Source organism: Triturus cristatus, chromosome 11, assembly GCF_964204655.1.
Source record: "Triturus cristatus chromosome 11, aTriCri1.1, whole genome shotgun sequence".
Lineage (NCBI taxonomy): Eukaryota > Metazoa > Chordata > Amphibia > Caudata > Salamandridae > Triturus > Triturus cristatus.
In genome coordinates this window covers 991,105,402-991,130,871 of record NC_140594.1, presented here as the reverse complement: position 1 = coordinate 991,130,871, position 25,470 = coordinate 991,105,402, and the positions used below count along the sequence as shown (strand labels likewise).

The window sequence follows — 25,470 nt, the reverse complement described above, 5'->3', positions numbered from 1 at the left end:
AGTCCAAAGTCAGCTTCAAATCTCTGTCTAGGCCTACCATCAAAAAAAGGCGCCCCAGACTCACCACCACCCAGGCACTGAGAAAACCCAGAGGTCCAAGAGGATCCCAAGGTCCAGGAACACAAGGCCAACGAGCAGGGGTTTCAATCATATTTGGGACCCAGGAGTGGGCAGAAATGCTGACCTCCTACTTGCTGGACTCACCAAAGGAAGCTTGCCCCTCCGCCACTGCCAAAGATCTCAGAGCAGGGTCAGAAACGGACACTAGGAAGAGGGCCAATTCAAGCAGAATATCTGTGCCGCAGACTAACAGCATCTTTCAGTACCATTCTGACAAGATGGATATTCAGCTGACCCTACTCAACACCCTGCTCTCTACGTCGCCAACATCCATGAGAAGCTGGGGGACATCAATTCACTAATAAAGCGGGCACAGTTGGAGGTAAAGCTCATTTGCAGCTGTGGCCAGATTGTGGATAAGCTGTCTTGTCTTCCTTCTATGATGAACAATGCCCTAAATGAACTTAAGAAAGATTACACAGCCAGTGAGGGTACTCCCGACTCCAGAGCCCCAGAACACACGGCGACATGCTTGGAGGCATACGCTCCCACTAACACTCAGATACCAAATACTGGCAGTCTGACCGGGGAGGCCGCTCACCTTCTTATGGCAGGCCGTCCCAGCGCAAAACAAAGACTGATGCAAAGGAGGAAGGGTCGGAAACAAAAGAACAGTCTTGAATCATTTAGCCGTGTACCCCCTTCTCTGCCCACAACAAACCCATTCGGAACTCACATCTCCTGTCCAACACCCCAACCACCAGACAACCCAGGAGCCATCAGTAAACCAACTCCAGCAGAATCCCTCCCCCAAACCCCCTCCCCCCAAAACCTCAGAAAGGCATACACGCGGGAAGAATCAGAAACATCATCATCCGAGGACAAAAATACCACCTTACATACAAACAGGGGTCTCCCGAGTCACTCCTTAGTGAACACCGACAGCTCACATAGGCCCTACAGCATGACAACATCCTTGGTGCCCCCTCCAAACGACTCAGCACAGGAGGGTAGCCCAGCAAGGGCATAAAAAGAAACTTGCTAAACCTTTAAGAATCCGAATACACAATAAAAAAAAAGACAACCCACTAGAAATCCAACACTGTTCATCACCTGTACAAGATGTAATTAATTCGATATTCTCCACCTTCTTCTGGTAGTCCTGTTGATTCTAATGTGACTGATACTCGAGATTTACTTTCTTTGCCAATCAACTCTATAGGCCTCTGGCAGATGACAAATTCATCAAAGTCACTCGGGGAAGGAGGTGAAACCAATGCCGAACCTTTAGAAGGCAGAAAAAAATGATTACAATTCAGTAAAATCTCCTACCAATAAGATGGTCATGACATACATTGACAAAGGACAACAGATTTGGAGATTGTTGTAGTTTACATTTGAAAATATTTTTATAGAGGTTTTTAGAATATAAAAACCATTGAGTCTGAAACTCTGAAAATGCGGACTTTTTTTTCCAGCTAATCATGTTAATGCTAGAAGTCCGAGTCTATTCAAATCAAATCAAAATAAGCTTTATTCTATGTTTTTGTGTACAAAACCACGAAAACATACAAACCATAATACAATATCATCAATGAGATAAAATCAGACATACGTAAATAAATTGAGACATATTAAACCAGCAAAAATGACATTGCGGTCTGCTAGTGAAAATAGTGCAATGAATATAAAAATCATAAGATGGCAAGAGCATTTTTAAAAAACAAGGATTTCTTGAGTGAAATTACTGCCCAAAAGTAACTACATTGCACAGCAGATAGTTAGCATGGGCAAAGTTTGCAAAAACAGATATGCCGGGCGACGTTGTTTAAATTTTAACTTTGTCAGGATGGGTACTATAAAGCTCTTCCACATATCCCTGTAAAAAATTTTTAAAAAGATGCTATGCAAAGTGCTCTTATTCTAGATGTTATCACAAGAACATTTAGTTTAAATCTCAGACCAGTCATTAACACAGAGGAAGCTTACCAAACGATGCAAAATGTCTAATCTGAATCAAGTTAAAACAAACCTGTGACTGGCATTATGCACATATTGTAAGTATGGCTGCATATTGAAAGTGACCAACATCGTTTGATTTTTAATCACACTGGGTTTAAGAAGTTCAGAAGTGAATCTTACGTCCTTAAGCAGGGATAAACAGTCCCTTTTCAGATCCTTACTACTAATTCACGCTAATGTGTCTGTGCGATCAAAGTATTCTGGATGTCCCATGTCCCTACACTGTTTTCTTAATATAATTCAGCCGTGGTATTTCAACACACGAGGGCAGTTTAAGACAATCCCTGACGGCTTTGCAATTTAGAGCTGTGTCGTTGTTATCCAAATATTGTGCCAAAGCAGAATTGGCTCGATTGTAGCTATGTCAGATAGGAATGGGGGGCCAAGTTCAGAGTGGCAAATAAAAGTGGAGTCTTGGGTACAGAGAGAAGATTCCTAAAAAAGGAATTTTCCAGCAGCTGTAGTGGTTGACTATTGCTGAAGCCCCAAACTCCCGCCCGATACAGCACTGTTGACAAACACTTGATTTATAGCATTTTGTTCAATGGGTTTCCTGACAAGTTTGGTCGCACAATCGAACAGTGCTGTAGTAGCTTTAATAAAAGATAGCTTCCTAGCATTAATTGCTTGTTTCCAGGAACCATGCTTCTCAAACAAAATGCCCAGATAGGAAAATGAAGAAGGAAAACTGATTTTAGTGCCACCGATCGTGAGGTCGCAACATTTTGCTGGTTTCTTTATACATTTCATTACATAGATTTTGCTCAAGGTAACTAATAGACCTCGATTTTACATATAGTCAATGAAGCAGCTAAGTAACCTTTGTAGACCTAGGTGGCCCGGGTCAGGAATACGGCATCATCCGCATAGAGAAAGGCAGGAATTGGGCAAAGGCTAATTTATGTGAGACCGTTACAATTTTCTGCTAGGACAGTACACAAGCTGTTAATATATAAAGTGAACAGGAAGGGAGCGAGGACACAGCCTTGTCTAACTTCTCTTTCTATATTAAAGGTGCAAGTGCATTCTCCATTAAGACCGTACCGTACCCTGGCCCTACTCGCCAAGTACAACTCCCTTACAAACTGTATTATAGATGGGTCCACACCAAGCTTTGTCATGATAGCCCACAATTTATAATAATGTAAAACACAATCAAAGGTGCTTCATATATCGACAACAGCTAAACGTGTCCCCTCTTAATCAAGGTGTACTTTCCTAATAAGAGGTTGAGGTTTAATCCCTGTTCAATAGTACCTAGACCACTCCGAAAGCCATATTGTAAGTCGGAGAGAATCTCCTTGTTTTCGGCCCATTCTTCTAGTCTGTTGAAGAGAATACGACCTGCCACTTTCACCAGAGAATCAAGTAGAGAAATGGGGAGGTAGCAAGCTGGGTTTGAACGGTTACCTTTCTTGTAAATAGGAACTGCAACCTGCCCTCAGCACTCGTGTCAAGATGGAGACCCAAAGAGATGCATTTGCCTTGAATAAGTTGACGGGTATACCGTCGGGCCTGGTGCTTTACCACCCTGGCTGGTCAAAACGGCTCTATTACCCTCATCCAAAGTGAATGTAAAGTCAATAGGACTGTGAGGTGGGTCCGCAGGTACAAGAGCTAAGTCGGGGAATGCCATCCCTGCCAGTACCTTATTAGAGTTAGAATAGATTTTAATGAAATGGGTCACCCAATCAGTTTCAGTAACCGCAATCTCTATTGCTTGGGCCACGATCATTGCCTAAATAAGGAACATGAATAGTGCGCCAAAAAGCTACGCTGTTCTTATTTAGGCTGGCTTCAATGAGGGGCCCAAGCTTCATCCTTTAGGGCTTCTTTCCTCCCCTTTAGGGCTAGTTTATTTTCGCAGGGACATATTTGTATTTCTTGTGTTCACCTAAGAGATTTGTGGAGAGCTTCTTTAAGATGTTTAACAGCCCTGGAGCAGTTGGAATCAAACCAGTGTGGAGTACTGCGGGTCAATTTTTGCCTTGTTACCGTTAGACTTTCCTTAATCCCTTCTGTAATAATAAGGAAGGCATTAATAATATGGCTCAGACAAGAAGCTTCATCCAGGCATGTCTCAAAAGCCTCTCTGCATTTAATTATCAATCTTTAAAGGAGATCATCGTAATTAATATGTATCCAGTGTTGGGCAATACCATTGTGTTTGGCAAGATCCATATTATCAACTACAAATAGACTGGTGGTATTGTTCATAGGGAAAGGGCGCCAGAGGGTATATCCACTGTATGTGTACCTATGTTTCCTTTATCTGTACGGTACTAAAAAGGTAGAGAGAACCACCTGCCTCCCCAAATTCTGCGGACTAAGCTGCGACTCCAATATTTACAAAATAAATCCCTAGCACACGTAAAAGTTTACGAAGCACAATCAAATGACAGTACGAACTCCGTTTGTAAACACAAATATATATACATGTATGCACTGGTCACAGAGATTCTTCAATATTTTATTCTTTATGTAGAACCTTCCCAAGTGTGAGTTCTTTTGACAGATCGAGAGCCAACACGTGTTTCGTCACTTCTGTTACATATACACGCTACTTTTTCAAGGCTATATAAAAAATAGATCACAGTCACTATTATTACGTCTCTCACATATACATGGCTATAACAGATAACAAAAACTTCCACCGTGAAATCTACAGATATTTGAAGTACATTTCCCTAGTTACAGAGTGTTCTAGGTTAGTACACCTGGTACTCTATGATTATTCTTAATTTCACCGCCACACGTGAATCCGTACTCAGAAGGCCCATTATTTCGATATAATGTGACATTATGTTTTAAACATCTATCCTAATCCTGATTGGGATTGTTTTCTCCCGTCACGTGAAAATTAAAACAAAACAACAAGTAACAGATAACGTTGAACTATCGTCTCATTTTATCATGTATGTGTTGTGTAATGAAAGTAGTCCACGATGTGACTATTCAACATGTTTATCGCACCAATAATTTTAGCCCAACAACAACCACAATCCGATTTGTGAGTGCTCTTAACCCACCAGTGAAAATGTCTAAACTATACGAACCTCAAGTGTCTTCAAATAATATATGCTAAAAGTTTGGCAAAAAAATGGAGCATCTTCTTAACATTGCGCTCACGGTATAATATGCTCAAATTCCTACATACTCCAAGTGTGGTGAAATTTCCGACCCACACAGTCCTCCAGCGTGGGGAAAATTGTTACGATGGGGTCCGATTGGCATCCGTCGCCCTCTAGTATACGGTTTAATGAAACTCTAAAAAATCATAAACCAGAAATATCTAGTCTCAGAAGACTGTACCAAATCCATGTTTTAAAATTATTTTTACATCTGCCTCTATCATGTCATGTTTGTATCTAAATCCACATTCCAAATACTACGTAATACGCTATGTAAAGTGGACCCAAACTACTGTTACTCCCTATTAAGTCGATGCATTACCATACATATATATCTATTCCCGTATTTTTCTAAACATACTAATACTGATTTTAAAATGGAAAATTAAACGGGAAGGATATCTTAGCTCTAGTCGGAAGATATCCCAAGGGCCAGTATCCGGTCTAAAGTTCCAGTGTAATCCTCAACACAACAATGCTAACTTCCAAATGGAAACAGAAGGAGATATTTCCTCTAGGCTGCCGATGTCTTGATTGAGACTATGCATGATAAGGTGCCCCTTTATACCCTATCTCCTCACCTTCTTAATTTTCTCAGTCAATCATGCAGGCCCCTCACGCGGCTTCCTCGAGTACGAGAAAGAGTGTTGGAAGATCTCCACTCTTAACCTCTTACCCGGTACCACGTGACCGTGTACATGTAGCGTCTCATAAAGAAACCCGCAACTACGAACGCCATCTTTGAGTATCACTAAGACTAGTATCCAGATATTATCCACAATTCAAACAAACCTGTATTTGCACAACCTTACTATCTAGTTCAGTAATTCATAGAATAATGACCTAGGATAAGACTGTGGCAATTCCATTTGCCAAATTACCGATTGCGTTCCTTCATTTTTAATAGATCACAAAATACCTTGTAATACGACTCACTATATTCCATATTTGGGATATTTTTCGAAGGCGCCTGATACCGTGATTCATACTCTCGTCGGGTCTAAAACACAATAAATGTAACTGCTAAACTGTAGTAGCTTTACATATATTGGCCCAGAAACCGCCATTAACTGTCAACTGTAGTGGTTGTACATCCATTGGCTCAGAAACCACCATTTTGAAGTGTCTAAGTTACTACCATAGCATATGTTATCTATTGGTGCTACGGCTACTAATGACGCCTAGCAATGTCAGATTCTCCCAAAAGTCATCTTTGGAAGCAAGTATAAGGATACGATTTTGATGCTGTAACCAACTATATACTGGGAAAGATTTTATTAACCAAATTGTATAGAAAAAAGTGTCAGTGGAAAAAATAATGGGTGTAAGAAACTGTGAAAGCAACCTATGTGTGCGCGATATTACCTTATTATCATAAATGCTCAGTGTATAAGCAGTATTCTAATTTATAAATGTCAATCCCTAGTGTTTCAACCTTGTGATAACATTTTCGTATATTGCATTTTGCCATAATTCTTGCATAGATTCTTCATTTTTATATGAGACATAATAGCATAAGCTCACATGAGCTTTGTATATTGCATTTTGCATTTCGCCATAATTCTTGTATAAGATTCTCCATTAGTATTATGTACATGATAGCATGAGCTCACAAATAATCATAACAGACACTATGTCTACTCATTATGTATGGAAGTCTGGACAACCGAGTTGGCACGTTTATTCCTAACCTGACCATGTACTTTCGATGGGTGTCACAAATACTAATCTCGGTAGGCTATGGTTGCCTACATTAATGCACCACAATTTGTGATTTTGGATTGGGAGTTTACAGTCATCTATCTCAACCATAACCATTGTCACACATTCTTATTCATTTTCTCCCCAAAAAGTAGTGCAGTTCGTGGTCAACGTTAAGTCCCAATTCAGTTGTCCGAAATTTCAAGATCCACGTCGCCTCATTCCTCCTCAACATCCACTCTCTGTTTCCCCCACGTGGGTGTCTTAACGTAGGTTCAATCCCATAGAACTGAAAGCCTTTGTTTCTGCCTTGTGCTTCACATTGGCAAATGTGTGCAGCAATGGGGTATCTTAAGTCATTCTGTTTTACTGCTCTGATATGTTCACCAATTCTCTCCCTCAATGTTCAGATGGTGCTCCCGATGCATTTCTTGCCACATCTGCACTCAATTATGTACACCACATATTTTGTGCTACAATTGTTTGCCATGATGTTATACAGTCTCTCACCTGGCCCCATAAATTCTTTTTTTGCCGTCGCTCGCCCATTTACATGCAACGCAACGGCTGCACCCATGAAAACGGTTCGTAGAGTGAGCCAGTCTCTCTCTCTCTCTCTCTTAGTGTAGCGGTAGCTCTGACTCAATATATTCCGCAGGCATATGCCTCTCCTGTATGTTATGTCTGGTTTTAAGTAAGTTGATAAAATTGCCCATGGGTATGTCTCCCCTAAGGATGTGCCAATGTCTGTTAAGACTTTTGACCAGTACTCTTGACAATGTATTGTGATTAGTTACCATCCTAATTTTATCATCTTTTTTCTTGTTGTGTTCTGTCCGCTCCTTCAGTGTATCCTGCCTCTTGATTTTACTTATCCTAGATCTCGCTTCTTCCAAAAGATGTCTGTTGTAACCTCTCCTTCTGAAGAGTGCCACCATAGTATCTGCACATTCTTCAAATTCAGGCTCAAAGCTGCAGTTACGTCTTGCCCTTATGAGCTCCCCATAAGGAATTGCCCTGATCTGATGGGAGGGGTGAGGACTGGATGCATGTAAAATAGAATTAGATGCAGTCGTTTTACGGTAAAGTCGACTATATATCTGCCCATCTCTAATGTATATTTTCGTGTAAAGAAATTTAATTTTCTCTCTACTGTATTCATGAGTGTATCTAATATTATAGTTGTTATTATTAAGATGCCTCACAAATTCTTCCAGTTTTGCTTTACTTCCAGTCCATACCATCAGGCAATCGTCAATGTACTGTCCCCAAAACAATATTGAGTCATTCCATTCCATTCCATTCCCATGGTGCTCCAGATCCACACCTCCTCCAGTCAACCCATGAAAAGGTTGGCATACGAAGGTGAAAATCTGGAGCCCATGGCAACGCATTGCTTCTGTCTGTACCATTTGTCTTTAAAAAGAAAAACTTGGTTGTCTAGAATCAATTCTATCATATTGATAATCATCTCGGTGTGTTCCCACATGCTAGCTGCCCTTGCACTAAGACCTTTCTAATCGCCTTGAGTCCACATTCCCTCTTGATGCTCGTATATAGAGCTAATACATCCAAAGTAACTAGGCTCTAGGCTTTTTATTTTTTTTAACTTTTCACGTTTCGGGGGGGGGGGGGGGACAATCCCAATTAGGATAGATGTTTAAAACAAAATGTCACATTATATGGAAATAATGGGCCTTCCGAGTACAGATTCATGTGTGGCGGTGAAATTAAGAATAATCAGAGTATCAGGTGTACTAACCTAGAACACTCTGCAACTAGGGAAATGTACTTCAAATATCTGGAGATTTCACAGTAGAGGTTTTTGTTGTCTCTTAGAGCCATGTACATGTGAGACACGTAATGATAGTGACTGTGATCTATTTTTTATAATAGCCTTGAAAAAGTAGCGTGTATATGTAACAGAAGCGACAAAACACGTGTTGGCTCTCGATCTGTCAAAAGAACTCACACTTGGGAAGGTTCTACATAAAGAATAAAAGATTGAAGAATCTCTGTGACCAGTGCATACATGTATATATATTTGTGTTGACAAACGGAGTTGCTCCTGTCATTTGATTGTACTTCGGAAACTTTTACGTGTGCTAGGGATTTTGTAAAAATAAGATCCATATTATCGACCATGCAGGATTTTCTGACTTTTCATGTTTCATCACACGGCTGAGATATAAATGGCTAGCGATCACTCAAAGAAATACTATGTGCGATAAAATTAAACACAAATGGGGAAGATCTGTGGGATGAAATTATGTAATCAATGACAATGTTAGCAACTCTTCCATTACAAGTGCACTTAAATGGGGAATTAAGGGTCACGCAGTTCATTACAAAAGACAAGGTTCTATTTAAACAACAATTAATTTAGTTTAGCACCACAACCATTATGAATAAAATGTGACTGATCCCAGTCATGGGACCACAGAAACATTTGGAAGGTAGAGGACACAAATAAATGTTAAGATCACCACCCCAAAGTGTAATAACGTCCTTCATATTATTCCTATAATGGACTCCAAATCTCGATTCAGCTGCCCAAGAACGACCAATATGTCTTCAGGCAAGGCATTATTGTAGGAGTTAAGAAGTACAAACTGATAGTAAGGTGAAATTTCGATGAAAAGAATTTGAAGAAATGAAGTCAAACAATTTGACATTTTTCCACATTACCACTGTGACAGTGGTAATGTGGAAAAATGTCAAATTGTTTGATATAAACACATAGACCACCATTAGCTCTACCAGTTTTAGAAGACACCGCTGAAACATGGAACATTCTATAACCGTTGATATCAACAGGCTTAACAGCCTAGGTCTCCTGGAGCCACTGAATCTGGAAGTTAGTAATAAATGCCAACCATTCTGAAGAGTTAGCTTTTGCATGTAACTCTACCACATTCCAGAAAAGAGTTCTGTAGGTATTTACCTGTGCGTCAACATCTGCTTCTAATGAAGATCTGCTCTGGCCCCCCCCAGCTATTATGGATTAGTCATTGCTCGGCACAGTGGCCACTGATGATTCAGCAACGAATTAATCTACCCCTTCCAATGTCACTAAATTGGAAAAGCGGTTATGATAGAGATAGACGGATCAAAATCCAGGGCAAAAGTGGGAAGTGAGCTAACGGGCGGCCTAGAAACTCTAGCAGTGAGCAATGGTTGTTAAAAATAGCCTAGCGGAAGAAGAGATATTTGATTTGGAAACACTGAAAAGGGACAGGTTACACAGGAATGTGCCCACTAGAGCTAGTAATTTAAACAAAAGAACAGCACAATTCCCAGAAAGTGTTTTGATACCACTGCCAAGCCATTTTACCCTCCTGGTCATTTGAAGTTTTCAAAGAGGCCCTTTCCGATACACCCGTTTTTTTCTACAACCTGTTTACAGACTTATTTTTTTAATGAATCCCAGGATTCTGGTGCTGCTCCAGAAAGAATAGGTACATTTGCCAAAAGCACAAGTTACTTACTTGTGTAAAGATATATCTGTAAGAGACATTAGTTAGTGATAGATTCCTTACCTTAGAATATCCCCAGGCGCCAGACTGGATCTGGAAAGTTTTCGTCAGCAGTACCCCTGCGCGTCGGTAGGCGTCGTTGTACGGCTCCGCGTACGTCGTTGGCATCGTAGTCGCCGATATGAATGCGCTGGAGCTACTTAGACACGCCCACGTGCGCTGACGTCAGTTCTGTACACGACTTTCCGAGCCAGGAATGCAGAGCCATGTAAGATACTTACCACTGGCGCATTAAAACTAGGGCCCTGGAAGGGAAGACATTAACCCTAGAAATCAGTTTATAGAACAGGGAGGATGGGCGGGCGGGAAGGAATCTATCACTAATGTCTCATACAGATATATTGTTACACAAGTAAGTAACTTGTTCATCTGAAAGAGACACGTTTGTGATAGATTCCTTACCTTAGAATAGATACCCAAGCATTACCAACCCCGGTGGTGGGTCTGCGAATGAAAATTACACCAGAAAGTCACGGACAACCGAACGGCCAAAGAAGCCATCTCTCCGGACTTGACTGTCAAGGCAATAGCGCTTAGTAAAAGTGTGCAGCGAGGCCCACGTGGCACCTTGACAGATGTCTTGTAGTGGAACACCACGTCCCAAAGCTGTAGTAGCCGCTGTCGCCCTAGTGGAATAAGCGCGCAACCATACCAGAGGTTTTTTTTTTTTTTAGCCAAAGAGCAACAGGCTTGAATACACAAAACAACCCAGCGGGAGATAGTTCTCTTGTGTGCAGCCCGGCCTTTCTTGGCGCCCACGTAGCCAACAAAGAGCTGGTCATCCACCCAGAACTGTTGTGTGCGGTTGAGGTAGAATGAAAGCCCACATTTTGGGTCCAGACGGTGGAGCCTCTCCTCCTCTCTGGAAGGGTGCGGAGGCGGAAGAAAAGGGGGCAGAGTGACAGTTTGCCCGAGATGAAAGGCAGTGACTACTTTTGGTAGAAAGGAGGGATGTGGCCGAAGCACAACCTTGTCCGGATGAACCGCCAGGAAAGGAGGTTTTCATGAAAGAGCCTGGAGCTCACTCACACTCCCAGTGGAGGTGATGGCCACCAGGAAGACAGTTTTCAAAGTTAATAACCGCAAAGGACAGTTATGAAGAGGCTCAACGGATGCACACATTAAGTATGTGAGAATCAGGTTCATGTCCCACTGAGGCATCACCAAAGGAATAGGAAGGAAAAGGTGAGTAATGCCTTTGAGAAATCTATTCACACCAGGGAGTGAAAAGAGAGGGCTGATCAGGCAGCCTGCAAAAGGCAGAAAGAGCAGAAAGGTAGCCCTTAATAGTGCCCAGAGCAGAACCCTGCTGGGCCTAAAGAGAGAAGGAACAATAGGACCTCAGAAAGGGAGGCAGAAAGGGGATCTACAGCTGTCACTGTGCACCATGCCACAAATTTGATCCACCGGCAGGCGTATACAGTTTAGTTGAGGGACGCCTGGCTGCCAGAATAACAACACAGACTTCAGGAGGGAAGTCCAATGGAATCAACTGTCGCCGCTAAAACACCACGCAAGGAGGTGGACAGGTTCAGGTGGAGTACTGTCCCCTGGTGCTGCGACAGAAGATCCTCCAGAAGAGGCAGTGTGTTCGGGGGGTCCATGCTAATACTGAGTAGCTCGGGATACCAAACTCTGCGCGCCAAGTCAGGTGCCACAAGAATGACTTGGGCTCGGTCGCGGACGATCTCCTTTAGCACTCTGGGTAGAAGTGGTATAGGCAAAAAAGCTTACAACAGACCGCAACTCCACTCGCGATGAAAAGCGTCTCCGAGCGAGTGCCACCTTGGAAACTATAACACGCGTTGCGCGTGGTTGTCGACAGCTAATAGATCTAACCAAGACTCTCCCCACCGCTGAAAGAGACCTTGTGCCACCTCTGAGTGAAGACGCCGCTGGTGATCCATTATGCACCGGCGGCATAGTTCATCCGTCCTGGCGTTTAAAGACCTGCCAAGTGTTGAACCACCAGGATAATGGCCTGGCGTTCCAGCCACGTCCAGAGGCGCACAGCCTCCTGACCCAGGGTACACGACCCCTTCCGGCCTGGCTAGTTGCAGCAGCACATGGCGATGGAGTTGGCTGTGAACACCTGCACTACTCTCCCCTTGACAGAGGGAAGGAATGCTTTAAGTGCGAGTAGGATCGCCGTCAGCTTCAAAAGATTGATATGGAGCTTGGACTCCACCGGAGACCAGAAGCCTCTAATCTCCCCCTCTCCCATGTGGCCGCCCCATCGCTGGAGAGACACATCCGTTGCCACTGTGTGCTCCGGTTGGGGAAGGGAGAGGGATTTGCCGCTGACCCAACACTGGTCCGTGAGCCACCACTGCAAGTTTTGGTCAGTGCCCTCCAAGATCTGGACGTAGCCGGGCAGCCTTCCCTGATCCTGTGTGCACTGGAACTTGAGGTCCCACTGCAGAGCCCGCATATGCTATCTGACATGATTGAGCAGCAGTATGCAGGAGGCCATGAGGCCCCGCAGCTTCAGTGTCTTCCCGACCGAAAACCAGGACAAGGGCAGAATGATGGGAGTTATAGCCCGAACGTCCTGTTCTGGAGGATAAACCCGAAATCATGCCCTGTCCAGAACCGCTCCGATGAAGAGGAGCTTCTGAGAGGGAATCAGACGCGACATCGGCACACTGATGTAGAACCCCAGCAAATGCCGGTGGTGGGCCGTAGTCTGAAGGCGGGGGACGACTGTCTGAGGCGAGCCCGCCTACAACAGCCAGTCGCCGAGATAGGGGAAGACTGAAACCCCTGATCTGCGTAGGTGAACTGCGACCACCGCCATCACTTTCATGAACACCCGAGGGGCTCTGGTAAAGCCGAAAGGGGGCACGGTGAAGTGAAAGAGCTCGAGGCCTACCGTGAATCGCAGGTAACGCCAGTGGGCCGGCAGGATGGGGATATGAAAATAAACATCCTGCAAGTCTAACGCTACCATCCAGGGTTGCGGTTCTAGGCAGAGAAGACCTGAGCAACCGTGAACATATTGAACGTCTCCTTCTGGAGGAAGCTATGGACGTTCCGGAGGTCTAAGATAGGATGTCCTTGTCCTTTTTAGGAATCAAGAAGTAGTGGGAATGATAACCACAACCTACTTCTGGCGCCAGAACACGCTCAATGGCCCCTTCGTGCTGCGCAGGTTTGCAGTTTTGAAATGAACTTGTGTGGGCGCCCCGTCCTTGACCACGAAAGGAGCGAAAGACAGACCCCAAAAGAGTGTGACGGTGGAAAGGCCCAAGGAGTGGGCCGTTGCCCGGGAGTCCATGAACCGTTTCAACATGCTAGCCGCTTTGTCACCAAAGAGGCGAGTATCATCAAAGGGCATCAAACCCAGTGCCGGGCCTCCATCAACTTTTGGGAACGCTCCCACAAAGCCTTTGGCGCTATGGCCCGACAATGGGGGCACATCTCGGGGTTGGGCATACCCCAAGCAGAAGAGACGCACGACGTGCGGGTCTGCCACCTACAAGGTCCGATGCCAGTCTTCACAAGACGTAAACCCGTGCACCCCTACTGCACCAGAAGTCAATACTCGACAATCAGAGAGACCAAAGTCTCTGAAACACAGTCAAAGTTCTTGACTAGAGGTACCGTTCTCTCCGGATCTGCGCTTGCTGGCGCGAAAAAAGAAAGAACTGATGTCAGAGCGCGCAGGCGCGTCTAAGTAGCTCCAGCGATGTCATCTCAGCGACTACAACTTTAACGGCGTACGACGCCTGCCGACGCGCAGGGGTACTGCTGATGAAAACTTTCCAGATCCACTCTGACGCCTGGGGATATTCTAAGGTAAGGAATCTATCACTAACGTGTCTCTTACAGATCTATGATGTAGGGAGTCACTTCGGGAGGTAAGCCTAGAAAATCTGACCTTCTGGCCATCATGTTTATGGTAAACTCCCTGCGAGGTTGTACGTTGGTAACTGATGTTAAACAATTGTGAAGGTTCATGGATTAAGTGATGGTGCCACTGGTGGGACTCCGCGTCTGAGGTTGTGCACCCACATTACAGTGTGTGCACGTAGCATTAGCAGCAATAATAAAAATCTGAGACGGAAGAGGAGGAGGTTAACATGTGGGGAGGAGGGGCAGGGGGGAAGAAGAGACGAGGGACAGTGGAAGGAGATGAAAGAGGAATCATGCTGTAAGTGGGTTGATAGGAGATGGAGGGGAGGGATGTTGTTGCTCTTAATAGGCCAAGACAGCTGGAGGTAAGGCTCTTCATGTGTGCCAACCAGGAAAAAAGTGAATCCAATGAAGGTTTCACGAAGGACTCCAATACTTCGACAGTATTAAGCAATGGCTTGGCATCGTCCGATGCATCATGGGAGCTGTGGTTCTGACCTTAATATTAGCTGACTTGGTGGAGGCCTTAGCCTTCGATTTGTTTGCTGACATAATCAAAGAGTCAGTCACAGGAGTCTTGGGCCAGTCTCCTGGTGTCTGCATATGCTTTAGGGGTAGCTGGGGAGCAGGGTCAGATGAAGGGGGACCATGATACTGCAAACTGTAGTGTCTTGTAACCAAACATTAGCCAGCTTCCCTGGGAGATTAGTCAGAATCATTATCTGATTGGGCAAGAATTGAGATATCCGTCGCTCCCTGGTTACACATAGTTAATCTCTCCTGTGAGAAGTTGGCCTGGCCACTAATTAATGTGGGCTCCTTGCACTAGTTTAAACAACCCTTATGGTGATTTAAGAGGTCAAAGATAACCTTAGAAAGATATCCAAATGGTAGCTGTACGGAGCAGCCTTCAGGCTTAGTCTTGAAGGAATGTTAAGCAGCTTGTTTTAACAGAATGCAACCTTATAGAATTGGTTAAATGAAAGGAGAACCACACAGTAGTTATAAAAATATGTATTTATTGATATAACACACTCTAGTATGACACAGTATCTTCTGCACGAAGATACTCACAAAGCACACAATACTGTAGCAAAGAAACAATAGTAAATAGCACTGTTACACAGTGGGCTCCAGGGGGAGACCAAACCATATACCAAGACAATGTCTAGAGGTCATAGAATAACTGGGACCCCAAGGGACCACCCAAGGTGAGTAGGTAGGGACCCCACGGAGGACGGGTGCAGTGTTGGAACACAACCGTGTGCTCCGTACAATTCTATGGGGAAGTCACGGTTGAAATTTTAATCTTTAAGGACCCTTCCCAGTGGACTTCGAAGAAACCCCGTGGAAGTTAGGAGGTTGGAGAGCCACCCCACCCGTGGATACAGTAGTACCAGAGTTACATATCCCAGGGAGGCCGGGTGCATAGGTCTGAAGTGGCGTCGGAAACCGCCGTCGATCCTAATGGAGGACTTCGAGGAAGAGCCGCTGCTGGAAGGAAGAAAAGTGTCTGTTGGAATCCAAAGGTGGATTCTTGTCGAAGAGTACCTGGAAGCAGAGGGGACAGAGTCTGGGTCACTCAGGAGTGACCAGGGGCTTGGTAGACGAATGCCCACTGATGTCAGGTGCTTCAGGTGCGTTGAGGGAGTTCTTGACTCTGCGGCCACGGGGACCAGGAGACGTCGAGGATGACCAGGAGCTGGATGTGAGCTGTCCCACGAAGGATGTCGAGTGCTAAGGGGTCGGTGTACGGCGGGCGCACCAACAAGCCTTAGCAACAGCAACCCACGCAGAATGTCAAGGAAGGTTACGGTTCGGATCAGCAAGGTCCAGGAGACTCACCAAGCACAGGGGAGTCGGGGCAAGTCTGGAGCAACCAGGGGACCCCAAGAAAAGCAAAGTTGACCCTCAAGTAGACTCACAGGCCGGAGGCACAGGAGTCAAGAGAGGACCTTGAGCAATTTCACAAAGCAGCAGCCCACGGAGCACTTGGTGCGAGGAGGAGGAGTTCTTTATAGGAAATGGTGCCAGAGGTTGGGGCTACTCAGAGCTCAGTGACCTTGTTCAGGAAACGCCAACAAGCATATGCACTTAGAAATGAACGCAGTGCACAGGGGTATGGGTATTGCAGCCCCCACGAGGGATTCTGGCCGCAAACTTGGCAAGAGGGCAGCTCGGACCTCGAGTGACTTAGAAACCCACCTCCTGTGTTGCTGGAGCCTTCGGAGTCCGTAGGAGCTCAGGAGCAGCAGACCGGTCAGTCGTGATGTGGTGCCTGCGGTTGCAGGGGAGTGACTCCTTCACTCCAAGGGAGATACCTTTGGTTGTCCTTGATGCTCCACAGGTCCTGCACAGAGCCTGTAGGGTGCACGGTCACAGACAATGCTTCAGACTGAGAGGAAGATGAAGTCGGACCCAAACGAAGTCCAGAGTGTCCAGATGGTCGAAGTTCAGTGGTTTCTTGTTCAGAATCTTGTCTACATCGAATCTAGGGTCCTACAGCCAGGTAAGTCCTTTTGTACCCATGGGAGAGGGTTGGGCAAATTCAGGGGACCCTCCCAGGGGAGGGTCTAAAAAGTGGGGAGGTTTCTCCCTTGTCCTTTGTCCAGTTTTGCGCCAGAGCAGGAACCAACGGCTCCCAGGACTGGTTTGAACTGGATTATGCACAGGGACACCAAATGTGCCCCTAGTGCAGAATTTCAGTCGCTGCCAAGCGCACCCAGCCATCCCTAATACACTAAATTCTGTCTGGGAGGTGGTCACACCTCCCTGTGACACGATGCCTATTGTTCCACCTTCCTCTGCTCAAGCTTGGCTCAGCAGCAGGAGAGCAGAAACAAGTCTCTGGTCGGCAGCAACCACTTTGTGTTGCCCGGGACTAGAAGGCTGGTACCGGGAACACCAGGGACCCAACGAAGCTTGCTTCTGAGGGTTGGAATCCCTGCTCCAACACCTGTTACCGGTTTGGGGAACATACCTCCCAAACCGGTTACCGGTGTGGAGGTATGATTCTACAATGTTTGACACCAAACACAATACGGTTACTTTCAGCCATTTTAGAGTTGGTCATCACGCGGTCCCATAATGCCACTCTATATGTCGTAAATGGCTGCTCCACTAACAACCTGGGATAATGGACTACGTAGGCTGCAGGGGTGTCCTGCTCATGCAATGGCACCCTCTCACTTAGAACCAAGCGCCCTGCCTTCAGGATTGCTAAGGCCTGCTATAGGGGTGACTTATAGGTTTTAAGTGTAGTGACCCTTAGATACAGTAAACCTATATGTTAAGTAAGTGGTGCATACACCAACTTACACAGGCTGAAATGGCAGGCCTGTAGTTCCATTTTGCATGGCCTCTCATGGGTGGCATAATACATGCTTCAGACCATGGGAGGCCTCTGGGGTACCTATGCCCTGGATAAATGGGTACCATATACTAGGGACTGACAAGGGTACCCCAGTATCCAATCTGGAGTGTACCTAAATACATAACATAACAGTTTAGGGAGAAAGCAGATAGACTGGAGTCCCGATTAGCAGGATCCCAGTCAGACTAGTCAAAAACCAGCTTAGCACCAGGCAAAAAGTGGGGGTAACTATGCAGAAAGATCCTACCTTCCTAAATCTCCTCTACGTTTATTATTTCTTTATTGATTGCTCCCATGGCCCGGTTAAATAATTAATTAGTGAGGTACACCACCACCGTCACAGAACTTGTGGACAGGACACCGGTCCAAACGTCTGGCTCTAAAGCACATGAAGAGGGCTTACAGCTATCCAAGTTTCTTGTCACACAATTTTCTTGCGGGTTCCTCCTACTTTAATAGTAATACTTTAATCACTGAGGGAGCCCCTGAAGCCACTGCTGGACTGGCTGAAAAAAGAAAGACGCAAAAAGAACAGTTGACGGGCAGAATGCAGAACAATGTCATACATTCACCCCAGTACAGAGATCTGGGCCTAAATCCATAGTTTTTTCCCTCACCATGCCATTCCAGCTTGAACCCAGCCATATGCAAATCAGTCTTGACCCTGTGCCTCATGGGAACAGTCCAGCCCGAACTGCCAAGCCAGGTCCTCCCTGGACTGGAAACAAGCATCCTAGGACCGGTTTCGGGGTTTCAACCCTCTTCAGCCAGGATAGCTTTATTCCAGTGGCATGGAGAGCACGGGACTCACGTCTGAGCATGCCCGTCCCACTCGGGGTGACAAATGCAAAAACAACAGTTGATGGCCAGAATGCAGAACAATGTCATACATTCACCCAGTACAGAGATCTGGGCCTAAATCCATCGTTTTTTTGCTCGCCATGCCATTCCAGTTTGAACCCAGCCATATGCAAATCAGTCTGGACTCTGTGCCTCATGGGAACAGTCCAGCCCGAACTGCCAAGCCAGTTGACTGGGGGTGAGTGTTTGATTTGCTCAAACGATCCATCCATCATCCCCCTTTGGCATCGCTTTGAAAAAAGAAAGAGGCACACCCGTGGTATTGCTTGCGTTCTACTGTGAGCAGCCCCTGACTGCAAGCAGCCTACCGCCCTGCCGTACACCTGAGGCTCACCTGGCTCCCCACGTGAGCTGGGCACAGTGGCGAAGGCAGTACCAGCAATGGGCTGTTGGCGTGGCAGAAAGGACCACTGTAATAACTCCAACATACTCTCCCCCCCACGCCCCTCCTCTAATGAGCCTCTTACCGACGGCTCGCTCCACATGATCCATCATGGCTTCCGAATTGTCCTCGCAGTGTCAGCACATGACCTGTGAGCGGGCACGAGCATGGCACAGCAGAAAAGCAGTCAATCCTAAGACCCTATTCAATAGTAACAATTTTATACTGATTAATTCCTTAAAATCAGTAAAATGATACATAAAACATAAAATAAACAGTTTATAGACTCAGTTAAGTTGTTCTTCAAATCCTAAATCAGAAAAATACGTGGAACCGAGTTACAAAGGCAAAGGAGCACTTTAAGTTGGAGAACCTGGGAAGAGTAAAAGAAAAATACTTCTCTCCAATTTGTTATTCTATTACAAGTGTAACTCTTCCCCCCCCCCCCCCCACCCACCCAACTCTATGCTGATGCTCAATATGTAACAGGGATTGGTCTCAATCTGTACAGGAGATGGCACACAAGTCAACAGAGATAGAGGAAATGGTAGATGGGGGTGGTGCAGGTCGAAAAAAGGTGGCCAGGAGAACTGCCAAAACCAACTTCAAATCAAACATTTTACATTGTGCCTCCACCTAACTTACATGGTGATCTGTCAGGTACAATCTTGAGCTAGGATCCCTATTTAGGAATCAGTTTAGCTGAATTCTCAGCAAAGCAAAAGGATTACCGCTTCACTTTAAAAAGACCGACACTGCACTTTAAACCCAAGACAATGCCGTTTGGTTCCCCAAGCTTTTGGAGGAGGTGGTGTAGAAATGTTGCATGGACTAGATGTGGTTTGCATACCTAGCTGGCATGAGTATGTAGGACTTTGAACCCCCTGTGAGTGAATAAGGTTAACATTCCAGATTTGGCCCACAGTTATGAGTTGATATGACACCTCTCCCTCACATATATACCCCATGTTTATTGTGTGTGCATTGTTTATACCCCCTAACCAGTATCTTTTTAAAATAAAAATTAAAATAAAAGGGAATTGGTACTCTCAGTTTTTTATCTTTTTTGTATGACCTTAATGTGCAGGTACATCACAGAATATGAGTTCCTGCAGTGTTTAACACCATTGGGAGACAATTATGTTATTCTAGGGGGTACTACACTTGGGTGATTCTGCACTTTACACACACACCCACATAGGCCCAGTACAGTTCACCATTACGAGCTGCACCAAAGTCTACTCATCCTAGTGGACAGGAAACTGCACTCTGTCTTGTGGCTCTAATCCACACATCGGGACCAAAGCATAAAAAAGGGCTGCAAGGTCTTAAGCAAGTATTACATTCTTTTAAAGTTTTCTTCTAGAATAGCCTCTTCAACTAACCCTAGAAGGATGTCAGCTATGCTCGTTACACTATGAAATAACAGGAACATTTATAGCGTGCACTTTCAAAACTGTCTGGTGAACCCCACGGTGTTTGGGGAAATTTAACATTTTTGATTTATGATGCAAAATTCGGGTTTTGTTTTTCAAAACCCTTGCGGGACAAACCCTCGTCTCAAAATACCAGAGCAGAGGGTCTGACTTGCTCGCAATGCTCAGAATAGTTTGGAGAAACTTGTTACATCTCAACACTTTGAAATGTTGCAAATATTTACAAAGGGTCACTATTTAATTTGAATCTCACTTCAGATGCGTTGATTTTTTTCACAGTAATATCAAAATGACATATTAAAAGTAAACAGAGGACATATTACAGCGCTCCTGATAAATATGAAAGGACATATAGAATAGATAGCATGGCATGAGGAAGTCATCGAACTCTGAAATTTATAAATACACATTTACAGCAGATTATGTATGAACGGTGACAGGTAAGACAGAATGTTAGCACAACATCACTTATATTTTACTCTAGTATCTTGCTAAAACTACTAATGAAAATGGGTTGACAGATTGCACTAATTAGTATTAAGTTAGGCAAGACTCAAAATTTACCGTCAGTCTGCTGCCTTCTTGTGTTGTTGACTGTGTGCAATGCAGTGTTGCTTATTTCTTCTGATCCTTGCACAATTTGAAAAATGGCAACCTCAAATTCTGTCAAAAAGGATACATAACCAGCGCAAAAAGCAACCTGTAGTGGTGTAACAACAGTGTGCAAAATTAGGGAGCGTTCAAAATCCAACACCTCCAAGTCAGTAGCAGCCATCAGACGCTTCAAAGCGAATAACACCAGCTTATTTCTGCAGCCGACAAGAAGATCTCCTTGAATAGGACAACAAGAGATGCAGAGTGGAGGTTCAGACAGAGGCAATTCTACAATTTCCATTTGGTCTTTAGAGGCTCCGTTGTAAGGAGCCTCAAGCTTAAGTCCCAACATTCGAACACTAACGCGTGAGTTGCCAGTGGATTTACATCTCCAGTTCATGTAAGTTCTTAGAGTAGCAACCTTGTTCTTCTCCTCGATTGTCACCAGGTAATCCCCTACGAGGCAAAAATGGAAAGAAAGGTACCAAACATGAAATATTGCAGAATGTAAATAGGCAGCTAAACATTTGCATACACAAGTTTTTACATTTAACCTAGGACTAACCTTGAAAAAAACCAAGGTTGGTTAGTATTATAGCACTGAAAGAATTGATTTAGCAATGTAATCTCAACAGTGGCCCTCGATTCATAAGAGGACACAGCTGTGGCGGAGGCAGATCAGAGTGAGGACTGCCTAACTGGGTCACTTTACCCCAGGGTTGCTATGTCTGCTGCAAACTTACAAAGTCATTTTGTTTCCTCCGGACCTCAAAACATTTTGAAGTACATGCCCGAGTGAGGTAAGCAGATAAGGGTAACGAGGTGTGGGCTGGAGGACTGCATGAAAGCCAAGCTTTTGCCTCTGGAGTTTCCCTGTTAATTTAGCCATATATTAAATAATCCACTGCCAGCAAGTCTCATTCTTGCCATAGAATGGCCAGCTCTGCAGTGCAAGATGATTAAGTTGTAATTCATTTTTCCATCTGCTGTGAAAATCAACAAGAGTGTAATCTGTTGATTGTGTTGGAGGATTCACTTAAGGACCTGATCATGAGTAGGGAAGAAGAGGTATCCTGCGCGGATCACGCTGTGCTTGATTGCGAGCAAGACCTGATACAAATTCGCACTAGTGTCTTCCTTTGTGATTCCATGCACAGATTCCTCCTCCTGAAAGCAGAAGTAATCTGTAATAAAGATATGAACAGAACTGGGAAAAAACACGGGAAGGGGCTGAGTAAATCCAGCTATTGCATATTATTCCCCGTTTCAACTAGAAAAACTCTGACTAGTGCAGTGCTGGGAAGTAAATGTCAGGAATCAGTGATTCTGGCCCGTGTACTCTTGACCTCCTGCACCACACTTCTAGTAATCCAGCCGCAAATGGACTAACTAATAATGTTAAGTTCACATCAACTAATATGGTATATGTATGTGCAGAAATGGACTAATCAATCAAGTATTTATTTCATTCAGATGATTTGTTTAGCAACAATGCAACATCTGAACAAATCAAACAGACCATCGAAGCAGAAAGAGGTGCATAACTAGAACACGTTCAGAAAATGTGATCTCGGTGCTACTGTTAAGCGGTAAAAAATTGTATCTTGTTAAATTAGCCTCTGCTCTCATGCCATTTTGTATACCAGCCCCATTTTGTGTTTCTGTGGGGACTCAGGTGAAGTTAGAAGTTACGTGTTCACTGAAAGCTGGTTGTATTGAGAAGGCTTGCATGTCAGTGTCAGTTGGAGATTATCTATTGATCCAAGGATCGGCAGATGGGAGTTGGGAGTACTGCGATCAGGTAGGATCGAATTGGTTGTCTTTTTGGATTTTTGTTAGTAAAAGTCATTTGCGCAAATGCCTTTTACAGGTAATGTGAGAATTCTTTCTCATCTTTTGGTTTTGGTATAAGAGTCTCTTAACGCTATTGTTAAGAAGTATTTGGTAAATATGCCTGTTTTGAGCACTCTTCGTGCACTATGTTGTTGTTGCAACAAAAATAATGGTTAAGAAGAAAGACAGCCAGTGCCTTTAGAAGGCACTCCGAATTATGAAATGTACATTGAATATGGTATTTCTTCCATACTGTTCAGTGCATTATGGAATAAATATACAAAAGCAGATGCTAGTTTACAGTGGTCACTTCATGGTACCTTTCATTCAAATAAATTGCAATATATAGAAGAGCAACTTTTTAAAAAGAAAAGTAGGCAGAGTATGTTTGATGGTTTAGCATTATGGAAAAAATATATTAAACAGAAACAGATTAAAGAAGACAAAGAGTGGAAGAAAGCTGAAGAGCAGACTAATGTGCAAAAGAATAAAGAATTACATATATAAAAATACAAGAATAAAGTGTAGAAAGTGATGAGAGACGATTTGAACTTCTATTGCAGAAAGCATATGTGGCTAAGGAAGACTCAGTGTCTAAGGGTTTAGAGGAGGAGGATTCAGAACTAGAAGAAATACTTTGCAGGCCAGCCCCGCCTCCTTATGCGCCAAACCCTGTCGGGATTAATGCAGTCCTGACGGCGCCTCCCCAGTTACCCCAGTAGTTCAAATGTATCCTCCATTGCCTGCCGTCTCTGCCGCAACCCCTATCCTTGATCGGAAGATTGGAGCCTGTACACCCACAACTCCTAAACGATGTCATAGATCTACCTTTATGGAAGATGACAAAGTGGTATTATTGGTTAGGGCTTGTGAATGGGTCGGGATGACGATATACGATTGGATGAGGTTTTCACAACTTTAACACAATACCCACAAATGACTCCGCAGTATGTTGTAGAGGAAATGGCTAATGCACTGATAGAAGACTGGAGGACTAATATGGATGAGGAAGCCCCTCGTGAATTAATTAGGATATGTAAAAGGACAAATGAAGGAGCGCTGACCGCTGCTCCTTTAAAACTAGCGATAGAAGAGATGTTTACTCAGAAAAGAAAACTTCAGAGGCTCATGTTGCCCTCAGCTTAAGCTTTTCCTATGCGAGAAGCGACCCCTGTGTTTCAAGGAGCCGTAGGTGACTGGAAGTAGAGTCACAACTTTCAACTTCTTGGCCAAGGAATCCGGTCAAGAGTAAAATAGCCTTGGCCCAGTGCTTCAGTTTCCTGATTTTTCCCAGACATGATTTTATAGGGAACCTGAATTACATCCTTTGAAAGAGGCAGTATATCTAACGATCCTTGAAGCTATAGGGGATGAATTAGTGGAGGATTTTTCTTGAGTACTTGCAATATTGGCTTTCTTTTTTACTATTATGGAACTGCAAGCATTCAACAAATTTGTTCATTTTTTTAAATTTTTTATTTTGGACTATGTTGAGGTGAATAAATGTTTGCTTATCCTCTAAAATTCCCCATTGACTGGTAAATGCATTGGACATAAACCATAGACTTTTTTTTTAGAAGAAGAATGAACATTTTGTGCAGCATTTTAAAGAGACAATACAGTTAAGAACATTGTTGGTTTTTGGTCGCTAAATATGGAGGAAGAATGCAAGGATATTCAACACCTCACGTCATGGAGAGAGAAAAAAAAACGGATGTCCATCTGTTTAGCAGCAAGTTTAATTAGTGTTAAAGGAATTTGTGCAATAGCTTGGTTTGTAGATGGGAAATTTCCTGTGCATACGCTTGTACTCCCAACATCCACACCATGCAAACATTACCATTTCACACTGTCACGTAAAGATGAAAAACATAGACTCTCCTACAAGAACAATACATTTATTCAAATGTTGCATTACACTCATAGCATTACTAACATTTCTAATTGTTGGGTTTGCGTATTGTTACCTGCACACCAGGGTGTAGGTGGAACTCCTCTCATTCCGCTCCAATTTTCCCACAATGGTTCTTGTTGTGCTTGGTTTGCACTTGTGTGTGTGGCAAAAACTAGGGGTGTTTCTAGTGCTGATGTGGGGCGTCTTAATAGGAAATTGAATACAGTATCTTATCCAGACGAGGCTGGTAATCCGCAAGTAAAGGGATCGGAATGGGAAACTGAGGAATATGCTAGCGGTACCGCTGCCACAAGATATGTCTTCACAAGGACACAAACCAAATTAGAGAAAGGATTCCCTATTATAACAGTAACCGACACACAAGCTCCCCTATGAGTAAAAAGTTTTGGTCCCATTTTTGTAGGTAATAGTGATTGTAACACTGTATTGGCTGTAACAGGTCCGGCTCTTAGTAGTTTTATAGCATCCCATAATACATATTTTATTTGTGGGAATAAGGGATATTGTTATCTACCTCCAGGATGGTCAGGGATATGTTATGTATCTTTGCTCCTCCCTTCCGTTTATTTAGCTCTAGCTTCTTATCATAAGACTGGACTATCGCCTTTCAATCCTTTATTAACTCGGACCAAGAGAATAATAGATCTCAAAGCAGTGGATCAGACTGACACCTCATTGCAAGAACATGTTGACATAAACTTGGGTATGTTTTTCTTTGTTGGGCCACCCCTTAACAGTAGGAACATACGAAGACTCACCAGAGTAGTTGAG

The 25,470-nt window shown here is 44.0% G+C and overlaps 1 protein-coding gene across 1 annotated transcript in view; it reads right to left on the bottom strand.

The window, feature by feature from the left end:
• HPS3 (HPS3 biogenesis of lysosomal organelles complex 2 subunit 1) overlaps positions 1–25,470 on the bottom strand; it is a 472,707-nt gene that overhangs the window by 380,826 nt on the left and 66,411 nt on the right. The window contains exons 2-3 of the mRNA XM_085635071.1: positions 20,922–21,407; positions 1,174–1,345 (exon numbers count right to left, since the gene is read on the bottom strand). Of these exons, the coding sequence (XP_085491197.1) occupies positions 1,174–1,345; positions 20,922–21,407 (658 nt within the window). The remainder of the gene's footprint in view (positions 1–1,173; positions 1,346–20,921; positions 21,408–25,470) is intronic.